The sequence below is a fragment of the Micromesistius poutassou genome (assembly GCF_964030765.1).
Source record: "Micromesistius poutassou genome assembly, chromosome: 16".
NCBI classification, from domain to species: domain Eukaryota; kingdom Metazoa; phylum Chordata; class Actinopteri; order Gadiformes; family Gadidae; genus Micromesistius; species Micromesistius poutassou.
In genome coordinates, this window is record NC_140286.1 from 4,663,371 (window position 1) to 4,675,305 (window position 11,935).

At 45.4% G+C, this 11,935-nt stretch overlaps 1 protein-coding gene across 3 annotated transcripts; it reads right to left on the reverse strand.

Annotated features, from left to right (window-relative positions):
- Positions 1 to 292: 292 nt before the first annotated feature.
- LOC311360900 (1-phosphatidylinositol 4,5-bisphosphate phosphodiesterase delta-1-like) lies at positions 293 to 10,947 on the reverse strand. Of its 3 annotated transcripts, none has more exons than XM_084481013.1 (15): positions 10,851 to 10,947; positions 9,357 to 9,545; positions 8,274 to 8,502; positions 7,498 to 7,627; positions 6,709 to 6,937; positions 6,239 to 6,440; positions 5,287 to 5,431; positions 4,539 to 4,691; positions 3,939 to 4,091; positions 3,392 to 3,551; positions 2,993 to 3,109; positions 2,335 to 2,513; positions 1,874 to 2,006; positions 1,294 to 1,443; positions 293 to 981 (listed from the first exon to the last, which is right to left on the reverse strand). In XM_084481013.1, exons 1-15 carry the CDS (start codon positions 10,879 to 10,881, stop codon positions 893 to 895), a joined length of 2,289 nt encoding a protein of 762 aa, XP_084337139.1. In that variant the 5' UTR covers positions 10,882 to 10,947; the 3' UTR covers positions 293 to 892. The 3 variants fall into 3 exon arrangements, with proteins under 3 accessions (XP_084337139.1, XP_084337138.1, XP_084337137.1); XM_084481012.1 differs by lacking the exon at positions 10,851 to 10,947 and adding an exon at positions 9,751 to 9,872 and having other exon boundaries at positions 9,384 to 9,545; XM_084481011.1 differs by lacking the exon at positions 10,851 to 10,947 and adding an exon at positions 9,751 to 9,872.
- Positions 10,948 to 11,935: the final 988 nt, after the last annotated feature.

Sequence of the window (11,935 nt, forward strand, 5' to 3'; positions counted from 1 at the left end):
GGATGTTGGTGAGATCTCCATCTGTGCTTTTATAAGATAACATTTTGATAGCCCTGATCCGTCTATGGGGTCTTGAGTCCAAACAGTAGCTGGACGGAGATAATGAAGCTACTTTTATGTCCAACTAACATATTGAGGTAGAAATACGTAAATTTGACAAGAAATGTGTTATTTTGGACTCAAATGACAATGTATGATTTTCTTTCAATAGTTTGTTTCATTGAGTATTCACATTAAATGTTTTCCGTCAATGATTTACAACAAAAACATAATTTAGTTTGAAACGTTTTTTATCAGATTAAAAAAACAGCAGTAAGAACTGCTACACTCTGATACAGGAATAAAAAGTTGAAAATTATCCAGGACTATGATGCATCATGTTCTTTCAATAGTGGCATACACATAAATTAAGGCATTTAGACATAATACAATAAAGGCTACAAATGCTGGAGACAGTAGTCCAACAACAAAAGTGAAAAAACCTACGTGAGCTAATTTAAACCCAATAGAAATACTGTCTCAAACACGCTCCCAAGCCAGCTGAACTAGTGTGATTTAGTAAGTGTGTGTCTGTGTCCCACCTGCTCAAAGAATGCCAATGCCTAGGGGCTTCAAGTATAAAATTACTGTGGTGCTAAAAAAAGAAAAGAAGGAATCTGCCGTAAATATTGCTTGTACATGTCTTATAGTCATTCTAGTTATCCTCAAAGAAGTGAGCCAGTGAATTTGCTGATCGGACAGACACAGAAAAATTGTTACTAAGTACTGAAGTACGTATCCATCCATCTAGATCTACGTAGAAACTAATAAAAACTGCAGGAATAGTTTTAGTGTCATGTAGTCACGCGGGTGTTTTGTCAGATGTGTATGTGTCAGAGAGACGCCCGTCTTACTACACATCGACCACCATGATGTGTACAAAGAGACCCGATGACGGGAGGAGGTCTCCGTTCTGGTCTAGCAGAGGCACATGTCTGTATCCTGCAAGAGAGAGGGAGAGACATCTCAGTGCTGAATTAAGATCAGGCACTCAACAGCATGCCAATGGGGTTTCTGCTGCAACAAACTGAAGGCAGAAGTTAAGAGTGTGTGTGTGTGTGTGTGTGTGTGTGTGTGTGTGTGTGTGTGTGTGTGTGTGTGTGTGTGTGTGTGTGTGTGTGTGTGTGTGTGTGTGTGTGTGTGTGTGTGTGTGTGTGTGTGTGTGTGTGTGTTCCCCCCCCCCCCCCATCTGCAGGCTGGAGATAAGGTGTGTGTTTCTGTGTGTGTACAGTACGTGTGTGTTCCTCAGCTCACCCATCTGCAGGCTGGAGAAGGGGAGCGTGTACTGGCCGACAAACTCGTTGTCCGAGGCGCTGTCGTGGTCCTCCACAACGAAGCGGACCAGGGCCAGCTCGGGTACGTGCACGTCAAACGCAAAGCTCTCGTTCCATGCCGGGTTGAACCCTGAAACCCAAACCCGTAGTTATGGATTGACTGTTTAGTCCTGTCATGTTCGCCCACCACTTAGTACCAACCATAAATTCAAGGCACACTCATTATATACATGTGATACCTCTTGGACCGATCGTTATCGTCAGACGGTCCAAGAGGTATCACATGTATACAGGTTCATAAAAATATGATTTGGAAGCTAAGCGTCCGTGTGTGGACATTTGGGTTCGAAACCAAGTACCTTTTCAGCTGGAAGACAAATACGCTGACTGTCATGTTTTAGAATTTGCATGACAATGCAAAAAGCTAAATTAAAAACAAATATGATGTTTTGTTGGAAGAAACTAAAAATGTAATCTTACTCTAGTATACAATAGTGAGTACAAGTCACCGGGATGTTTCCGTCTAGTTTAGCATACAGTTAGTTGACAAGCCAAAGTACCGTTGTTATCGATGCACTCCGTCACTTTCTCCGCTACGTCAGCAGGGACGCCCTGCACCTCCACCCTCACCACCGGGTCCACGATGGAGGTCTTCTTAGCCTTCACCTTAGGGAACTGCTGGCCTGAGATCACCTGAGAAATACATGACGTCAGTACACAGAACACGCCTTTATCCACAAACTATTTAGTCCCTTGAGCTAAAGCAACATCATTAAAAGTGTGTGTGTGTGTGTGTGTGTGTGTGTGTGTGTGTGTGTGTGTGTGTGTGTGTGTGTGTGTGTGTGTGTGTGTGTGTGTGTGTGTGTGTGTGTGTGTGTGTGTGTGTGTGTGTGTGATTCAGTCCTTCCCTTATTATTACTATACTTATTACATCCGGGACACATCCCTTAACCCAGTACGTTGGAGTGAGCAATTGCTTGTGAGCCGATTGGTTCTGTGTCAGTCACATGGTCGTGCTCACCATGACATGGAGGCTCTTGTGCTTCAGCCAGGGCCCCCGGGTCAGGGTGATGGGGTCGAACTCGCTGGCGGCGTCCCTCAGGTAGGAGGGCTTCAGCACGTAGCCGCTGCAGCCGTTGGCCAGGAAGCGGCCCTGGTTCAGACTCATGTCGGCGCAGCGCGTCTGGAAGTTCAGCGCCACTGCAGACCGCCAGGGGGGGCGCCGTGGGGACACGGCCCAGACATGAATAATGGAGAGAGAGAGAGAGAGAGTCGCAGAGTTCAGCCCCTAGACCATGATAAGCACGAGCGCAGGAAACAGCACTAGCTCGGGCCTTTGTGACAGGGTTAGGGTTAGAGGGATAGGGAGAAAATGCAAGAAAAAAAATGAGGAAATGCAAAAAGACTTTTTGCATTTCTAGAAGAAAAAAGCAAGAAAAAGGTCTCAAGATAGTAGAGAAAGAAAAGGGAAAGTCAGAGAGCAAGTAAGAAAAAAAAGAGGAAGAAGAAAAGAGTGGACCAAAGAAATAACGACGGCAAGAAGGAAAAGTAACAGAGACAAAGGAGGGAATGAAAGTTATTTTTGAGAGAGAGTGTGAGTGAGTGAGTGAGTGAGAGAGAAACAAACAAACAAAGGGAGTGCTTGTAGCGGGGGACCGGTACTGTCAGGGGCCTCGTACCGATCTGACAGCCAGCGTTCCAGAAGGGGACGGGGTTGTAGTTGGACGAGTCGGTCCTGGAGCCCGCGGGGTAGATCCGGCTTAGCTTGTCCACATTGTGGTGGATGTAGCCGTTGGCTGCGGAAGAGAAAGACACCAATACTGACAAGCAGCACCTAAACCCCCTTTATTCCGTGGATGCCCTCGTTTTAAAATCGGACAGCCAAGTCACCAACTACTACTAAATTCTACCATCCATAAGGATTATTATTAGAAGTATAAGAACCACTTATGAATGGTATGTAGCAGGGGAAGCTCCTACTACTGACATTATTAACAATAAGGTGACCAGTCTACCATTTAGTTTCCACACATTCATTTGAGATAGTCCAATTGCCCCTAGCCCAGGATCAGTCCTACCAGACTCCTCGGCCAGCTGCAGGGCTTTGCCCTCCTTGAAGGAGGACATCTCGTAGAAGCTCAGGTTTTCCCTGGCGTCCGCAAAGCCGTGGAAGTGGACGCTCTTGCAGTACACCACCATGTCAGACAGCTCCTTGGCCAGCTTCAGCTTCTTCTTGCTCTGCACAGAGAAGGGACCTCCGTTACAGTCCAGCCAATGGGCCGACGCCAGGAGCCAAGGCAGGTAGGGCTAAGAGGAATCCTGCTCAATGATGCCTACAGGTAGACTACAGAGGCTGGGATTCGAACCAAGAACCTTTTTGCTTGGGAATTAAACCCCCTAACCCCCACTAGACTCTCCTGCCCCCAATGACTGAAACATTTGTGAAAATGTGCAAGTTTACAGGTGACATATTATACCACCAGGTGTGAGTGTGATTAGCCGTTACAAGCATATCACACTCACACCTGGTGGTATAATATGTCACCTTTAACATGCACTGTTGTGGCTGTAAATACATGAAAGAAAAAAAGGCCAGTGACATCCTCTTCCTCCGTCATATCTCACCTTCCTCCTCTCCTCCGCCTCCTCCTTCTCGTCCTCGTCGCTGTCCTCCGTCACGTCGTCGTAGTCAGCGGTGTCCGGTGGGGCCTCGGGCGCAAAGGCCACCTCCAGCTTGTTCAGACGCTTCCCCTTGATGATGAAACGCCGCTTCAGGTCCTAGGCACGCACACACACAGGAAGTGACACGTGGTCAGCGGTTTGAGGAGGAACTGAGCCAGCCTGCCGAGACGTAACACAGAATACCAGAATTACCCCCCCCCCCCCCACACACGTCTTGGTCAGCCTCAAGGCAGTGAATAGGCTGTGGCTCCATGTCCCCACAAACCATATGGACAGACCAGGTTTGATTTTATCACTACATTTCATTCCCCGCTCTCTTTCAACCCTCTCTCCAGTCTCTCTCTACTGTGCTGTCCATGAATGTACAAAAAAAAAACATAATGTGAACAAAATACATGAAACATTTTAAATAATCATACATTTAGTGTATAAAGGCTTCCTTGGAAAGATTGGCTCTCGGCCGGGTTTTACACAAAGGACCCCTGAGTCTTTGGTTTTGAGGCGTACTTCGGATTAACATGCATAAGCAAAGCCCACACTGACCTCCGGTGAGGGGAAGCAGGTGGGCATGGTGTCCCCCAGGGGCTGTGTGAGCAGGGCAGGCCCCAGGATGGAGCTCATGTGCTGGGCCATGACCTGCTGCTGCTCCACGCTGCAGTGGTTCTCCAGGGACAGGATGACTGGGTACTCAGACGTCTGGGGATGGAATTCAGGGGGAGGATGTAAGTCTTTTCCAGCTTTGACAGCCGCGGTCAGCAGCATTAACAGGCTAGACAATGTCATAGACTTAATGTGTGGAATTTAGTACACATTTTTGTACTTGCTCCAACATTGAATGTTTGTTTGCATTCCCATTACTTTTCACACGTCCCGCAAATTGAGACGTTGTCCTGTATTATTATTGACAGTTATGTTATTGACTCCATTTTTGAAATGCGTGTTTCATAATCTGGCATTTATCAAATAGCTGTGCGGAGACAGCAGTGAGGGCTGTCATCTGGGGGCGGGGGGGCCTGTTTGATCATGTCAACCAAACTGGGACACGGACGCAGGTTATGGGCGCGCCCACCAAGAATAAACAATGTAAATCAGGTCAGAACGGCATGCAGCATGAGACATGGAATAAAGCACGACCCCCGTACGTAAAAGGAAATGCAGCTACAATAAAGGGCAGAAGAGAATATAAATGTCTATTTTATTTTTAGACTACCTCAATGCATTATTGTCCCACATTGTCCCACACAAACAGTCTTTGTCCCACATCTGTCGAATTGGGATCTGGTTACCCTACCTTGAAGGCGTACTCGTGGATGGCCTGGATGGCGTCCTTGAAGAGGATCTTGGAGGTGAGCGTGTAGCCATGGTAGATGACGGGCTCGCCGTCCGACCCGTCCCAGCAGTCCAGCTCCACGCAGCGGCAGCCCAGCAGCAGGGCCCTGGGGGTCAGGGGTCAGGTTCAGCCATGGACTCAACACGGATTGGTAGTGGATATTGGATGGAGCTCAACGACAGAGAGGTGACATTTAGCTTGTAGCGCCACTTGGGTCAAACTGTCATTTTTGATTTTTTTTTTTTGTTGTTTTCTCTCAAACGTGAAGCTGTGCTATGGTATAGTAGTATTAGTATAAGAAGAATCTGCTAAATTATAGAATTGTAGATAGTCCAGAAAGTACTAGTCCAGCATAAGTATCTGCCAAATTACCACATTTTAAAAAGAATATAGTACTAATACAGCTAAATTACTTAATTGTACTAGCACAGCCGAGATATCCAATAAATTACGTTATCGTTAAAAACTAAAAGTATCGTTACTGAATCGCTTTGAGCGAATGTAACGAGATGTGTATCAATTCCTGCTTGAAAGGAGATATGCATATCCCTAGTATATACTACCAGGATAGCATCAGTATCTGCTAAATGACTCAATCATTCTAAATAGTTAATAGTAATGGTAAAGCAGAAGTAGGCCTGGGCAATAAAACAATAAATTATCATATTGTGATAGACTTTTGATATAATATAAAACATGTTCTCTCTCTCTCTCTGGACCACCAAATCTAGCAGCTGGGTTTGTTACACAGACACCGTTCCATACTTACAATATTATCAATAACAGTTATATGGCGATATGTCTTTCAGCCATATCGCCCATCGGCTAAATTCTATCGGCTAAATTGAAAACAGAGTATAGCAGTAGTACAGCTTGACTACGCCGTCATACTACACAGTCCTAGCAGCCCTACCTGATGTAGGCCTCCGTGCTGCTGGGGCCCTTGAGCTGGTCCTCCAGGAGGTAAGTGTTGTGCGAGGAGGAGATGAAGTAGTGGCTGAGCGGCTGACTCATGTCCTGGTACACACTGGCGTGCGTGGGGCTCAGCACTACGCTCTCAGGGTTGTGCAGGTACATGAGGAAGCCGTCCTTGGACAGGAGCTTCTTCTCCTTGACTGGGGGGGGAGGAGACGGGGGGGATGGTTAATTTACAGCTGCAGGCTATGGTACGGATTGGAGACAAGGCTCTGTACGGCAAATATTTCCTTTTTTATTATTTGTCAATATGATAGTTTTTGTAATTTCATTAATTTTGCGATTTCCTTCGTGATGATCATCATCCTAGATTTGTATTCAATGAAAAATAAATTACCCCCAAAAAATTGTATTTTAAATGATGACCACGCACACGCACAGTCCTCGCTTTCAAAATAAAAGCCCCACCTTTGTCGTCGGGCTCATACTTGTCGATGAGTGCGTGAGCGTGGGCCAGCGTGGCCTCCTCTCTCTGCTCCTGCACCAGGAACTGCTGCAGGTCCCTGGCGCTCATGAGGCCCGTGGTGCGGGCGTACTCTGAGTAGATGACGTCGATCTCCGGCCGCTGCGTCAGCAGCTCGTAGAATCGCTCGATCTCGGCGCCGGACAGGTACCCGGATTTGGACGCGTCACATTGCTGAAGGTTTGCACAAAATAAAAGTATATTCATTTTCATTCATATAAATAATAAAATTAGGGGTTTAGTAATTTTTAGAGGGAAATTAAATTAAAAACGCATGATGATGTTAATGTGAATATTTTAAACCTAAAATCACCTAAAATACTTTGGTGGTCTGTGGTATCACATTGTCACAGAAACAACACTAAAATTGTGAGCAAACTAAGAAAATAATTTACCTTTACCTTAAATATAAGTATATGCATATATACTTTGTGTATGATTATCATTATCTCTGCAAACAAATTCACACAAATTTTGAGTCAACTGCGAGTTGACTCAAACTAGCTGGACAACAAAGCCAGAGTCAATATAATCTACGAAAGAAAACCTCAAACAAACCCGTGAACCCAGCTCAATTCATCCTCTGTTGTTGCCACCCACGTTAATATGCTAACACCAACGGACACACAACCAAGCTAGTCATCATTTGTGCCTCATCGTCGTCAATGCATGTCTGTCTGTCTGTCTGTCTGTCTGTCTGTCTGTCTGTCTGTCTGTGTGTGCATTTGGGTCACCTTGAAGAGGATCTCAGCGTAGTCATCCTCCACATCCATGTTGATGAAATGCAGCAGGTCCTTCAGCTCCTTCTGACTCAGCTTATCATCCACGTTCTTGTCGGCCTTCCTCATGCAGTTGAAGATCCAGCTAGATAAGGGGAGGGGGCTCAGGAAGATATTTTACTTGGGGTCTATCGTTTAATGTCATAACCCTTGCACAGCCCTAGTCTGGAACGTTGAGACATTTTACGACTTTAACTCTTCTGTCAAGTCATTTCAGGTCATGGAACTCTTATCAGGTCTCTTAACACATTGAGATCTACACCTTCCTTGGATGGATGCCAGATGTCTGTCCTAGAGACCTCTCGTCAGCGGAGGGCTTTACTTCACAACGCCTCGCTATGTAAACAACATAAAGCATGCTGTGTTCTGGGGGATTTCAGTTGGTTGAAATCTGCAACCTCACCCACTGCTAGTTAGTTAAACTCTACACACTGGATCTGTGAGATTGGATGCACTACCAACTGTAGCTCCAATACTCATAGCTGCAACACCAGCAAGGAGGAGCTTGAACCGGCGACCCTAGGATTTGAGGATGCACACTCAAAACTGCTTCACCAACAAGCCGGCGATGCTGGTTCAGCGGTGAGGCGTTCATAAAGAACTGGAGGCACACTTTGCTCTGGAGGACACCTGTCACTCAGTCACACATTTCTAAATAGTTTGCGATAATTCAGCTCTCACAGTAACCGCCACCATCACCCTCATTGCCACAACGACCACAGAAAGGATACTGCTCAGTCTTCTGCTGGCGGTCCAGGTCCTTGGTGCTGGTGATGACCTTCTCCAGGCCGACGACCCAGCGCCGCGCCTCCTCCTCCGAGCTGGCGATGAGGTCCAGGTTCTTGCGCCGGCCCTTGAAGATGATGGAGAAGCAGCGCGGGCCCACCTGCTCCTCCGTGTACTTCTGCAGGCCCTCCGACTGACGGCCCGGCCGCACCGCAGAGATGTCTTCGACTGAGACTGGGGGGAAAGAGGAGGAGAGGTTGTTTTCAGGAGGGTGCAGCGAGATTTAGTGAGGAGGATTTTTGGCTTTGCAGGGTGTAGCGTTTACATACAAGGGTTTTTGGTGAGTGGAGAAATGTTGCTTGCCATCAGTGCTCACCAACGTCATTTGGGAGATATGTACGTATTATGTCGATATTTTGGGATAAAGTTGTACTTTTTTTGGCTAGGCCCTTGTTCGGAAATTGAATTTCTATCCAAGTTGATTGTGGGAATGATTTATCCCCCAGAAAGATGCCTACGTTTAAAATAGGATTTCATATCCAGGTTACCTGGCCAACTTGTTTTTTATGACTGCACTTGAACACACAGTCTCTTGCTCTCTCTGAATTGCTGACTTGAGGAGACTGGGTGCGCATAAATTCGTCACCATGCTAATCATCAGGACTCTCCTGGTTTGACACACAAACGTGGTTATTAGCCAAAAGCTCCTACCAGTGTTCTTAACCTGAAAGACCAGCTATGACTGTTTAAAACGACCCCACTGTGAAAATGCTGCTAGCTATGGAAAACGTTAGAAGCATAACGCTATCTGGAGTTGTTAACCTGCTCCCTCCCACTCCTTCAATAAATCGAGATTGCAGCCACTATCTACTGGGACAACGCCTTACCTTAAATTAATGTGTAACCATCTTTGAAATTGTCGTTAAGCTATTCATAGTCCTACCCTATATTTTTTAATCAGAATTTTAATTTAATTAACTTTTCCCCGATCAGAATAGATAACCCTGTTGCCCCCGTGTGTTGGATGTGTGTTGCTTATTGAACAGTACAACAGGGGCAGAATGCTTATATCAAACCGGGAGTCGTACGTGGCGCTCTGCGGGGAAGACACTCACAGGCTGGGTTCGACTTGAAGAAGGTCCGCTGGGACTCGTACCACAGAGTCTTGCAGTCATCCTGAAGTTTGAAATAGCGGGTTTTCTTCCAGGACGAAGAGCGCACCTTGAGTAGGTCTCCCCCCGTCAACAGGAACTGAAGGTCTCCATCTCCCTCCAGACCTAGATAAGTGAGGGGTGTGGATACAGAAATCAATCAAACAAACAACAACAACGTTTTGCCCAAATTATTTCACGCTTTACCCTGTGGTTTACTTAATTTACAGTACAAACAATGGAGACTGAAGGTCTACACGGCTGTTGTCCTAAGGCTCTCCACGACACACACAATGTAATCGTCCAAAAGGTCCGGTTATTTTTTGCCTACCTAGGAACTTGGCATTTAAACTCGTCACCTTCTTCCTTTGAGCATTATAGAGTTCTTCCTCCGATTTGGTTCGACTTGGCGGTTTTGTGCATTGCATCGTGAAATCGGTTTGCTTTACATTTACATGGAAAAAAAACACGACTGTAGTGTTAGCCTACTCCAGCCGCTCTCTGACAGACCCGTCAAGATGGGCGTGTCCTTAAAGTTCTCTCTCACTGGCTGCAGCCAGCCAAATCTATAGGCTTTTGAGATTTGTTAATTACCTAACTTTGTTTCAGTATTTAGGTTATGCTTTTGTGGTTTGGAAATGGTTATATGGTCAAGTACAACACTACATTAAAATTAAAAAAAACCTGCGCATCATAATAGCTGATCATTCGCGCGTCATTGATTGAACCTAATTTACAGTACGGGATTCGTAGGTCTAATCCATCGAACAAACTTTAATGATAAAAATATTCCAACCATTGCCACCCAATGAACACCTGAGAGCGTCCGGTGTCGGGAACGCGCATGCAAGGCTCCCTCTAGCGACAGGTCGGGTTCAGGCACATGAAGTTATTGACTTTACCAACCACTTTTTGTTGACCCAGCAGCAGTCCAATCTCTGCGAGGCTGTGGCATCTTTAAGCAATGGAACCGATGTCGACGCATTCAAGAATGGTGCATTATCGAATTACTTTATATGGCCATCCAGGCCTAGTGCAGGCTAATTTTAAACTAAATGCACCATCTTCATACATTCAGTGCATTATTGGTTAGTTTCAACAGTGATTTAGAAAAGGTGGAAGAGTAGGAATGGCGGAATAATTCTTGCTTCAAAGTAGGCCTATTGGAAAAAACTTATGGTATGTTCGCAAATGTATGTTTGTAAAAAAAAATGAAATATGAACCAATGGGAATGAAAAGAGACACGCCTATGGCAAATCGCGCCTATTTCAGAACGCAATTCACACAATAATTCACTACTAAATTATGCTTTTGGGGGAATGTCAAAAAAGTACCATAATCACGGCGATAGTAGAAACGGACAATTGTTTTTCTCAAACAAAACCCTAAAACATTTGAATTTCTTTGGATGGTTCAAACAAACGTCCTACCGTGTATTTTCTTGATCCCAGTCGTCTCCATGCTTTTTCCCCCCGAGTCTTGTAGGTTACTCCGACCAAAAGGTTAACCTTAACTTTTTGAATTATCAACAAAGCACACTTTCACCCAACTAGGCCTTCTTTCCATATGCCCAGTTGAAACTCAGAAGTGTAAACGTCGACTACGGCTGTTTCACCAAACTTCGTGCTTCAAGCCAGGATCACCAGAAGTGTACTCTTGCATAGGGCGACAAAACAGGTGCTATTCTCTTTGACAATCCGAGTAGGGGTGGTGTGTGTGTGTGTTTGTAGTGCTGGCAATCCGAGTTACCGGTTTGACAAGCCTGCAATGAATCAGAATGCGTGATGTCACCTCAGCATGCACAGCCTGTTGTTATGATAGGAGGGATCTACACTCAAATGATAACTCTATTATCCACCATCACTCTTTGTGACTGAGCAGGTATACTTGCTGGGCATCTGGCTACACAGTCAACTGGACGCTTAAGCTTACTAAAATAAAACTAAAAGTATGTGCTTGTGTTAAGTTCACAGGTGCATGTGTAAAGTCCAAGTCCTTAAGCCTTTCCAAGATTGTGTGGATGACTGCACATCTTTGGTTGGTCCTCAAATAATTTAAATTAAATTTTGTCCTATTATTTATATAAACTTTTTCATATGTGGTACCACCACGTATGCAATCCCAAATGTGTAAAATGTCAACAACATGCATGGATATGAATCCTTAGCGAATATCCGGTCACTATGGCTGCAGGTAGGCCTACTGCACGTGTGGAGATGGACACAATGTGTGGAGATAGCGGGGTGAAGCTCTCAGCACTTCCTTTTCACATCCGGCTTATGACCCCCCCTGCACCGTCAGCACCATCAGCACCAGCCCAGAGTGGGCCCACAGAGGGAGCAAGGGAGGGGGTGGAGAGAGAGAGATGGATAGAGACAGAGGGATTGGGAGAGTGTGTGTAGTAGTAGTAGTAGTAGTAGTAGTGGACTCTAGAATCGATTTAATCATTAAGTAATGATTACTTTAAAATAAGATATTGTATTACTTGTTTTTAAATACTTAAACAAACCCCCCT

Excerpts from the sequence above, each read along its gene's own strand:
- LOC311360900 (XM_084481011.1), bottom strand. The coding sequence starts at position 9,847 with ATGCAATGCACAAAACCGCCAAGTCGAACCAAATCGGAGGAAGAACTC. Across the intron at positions 4,692-5,286 it reads TCCACGAGTACGCCTTCAAG|ACGTCTGAGTACCCAGTCAT; the intron begins GTAGGGTAACCA and ends TTCCATCCCCAG. Across the intron at positions 3,110-3,391 it reads GCAGCTGGCCGAGGAGTCTG|CCAACGGCTACATCCACCAC; the intron begins GTAGGACTGATC and ends TCTCTTCCGCAG.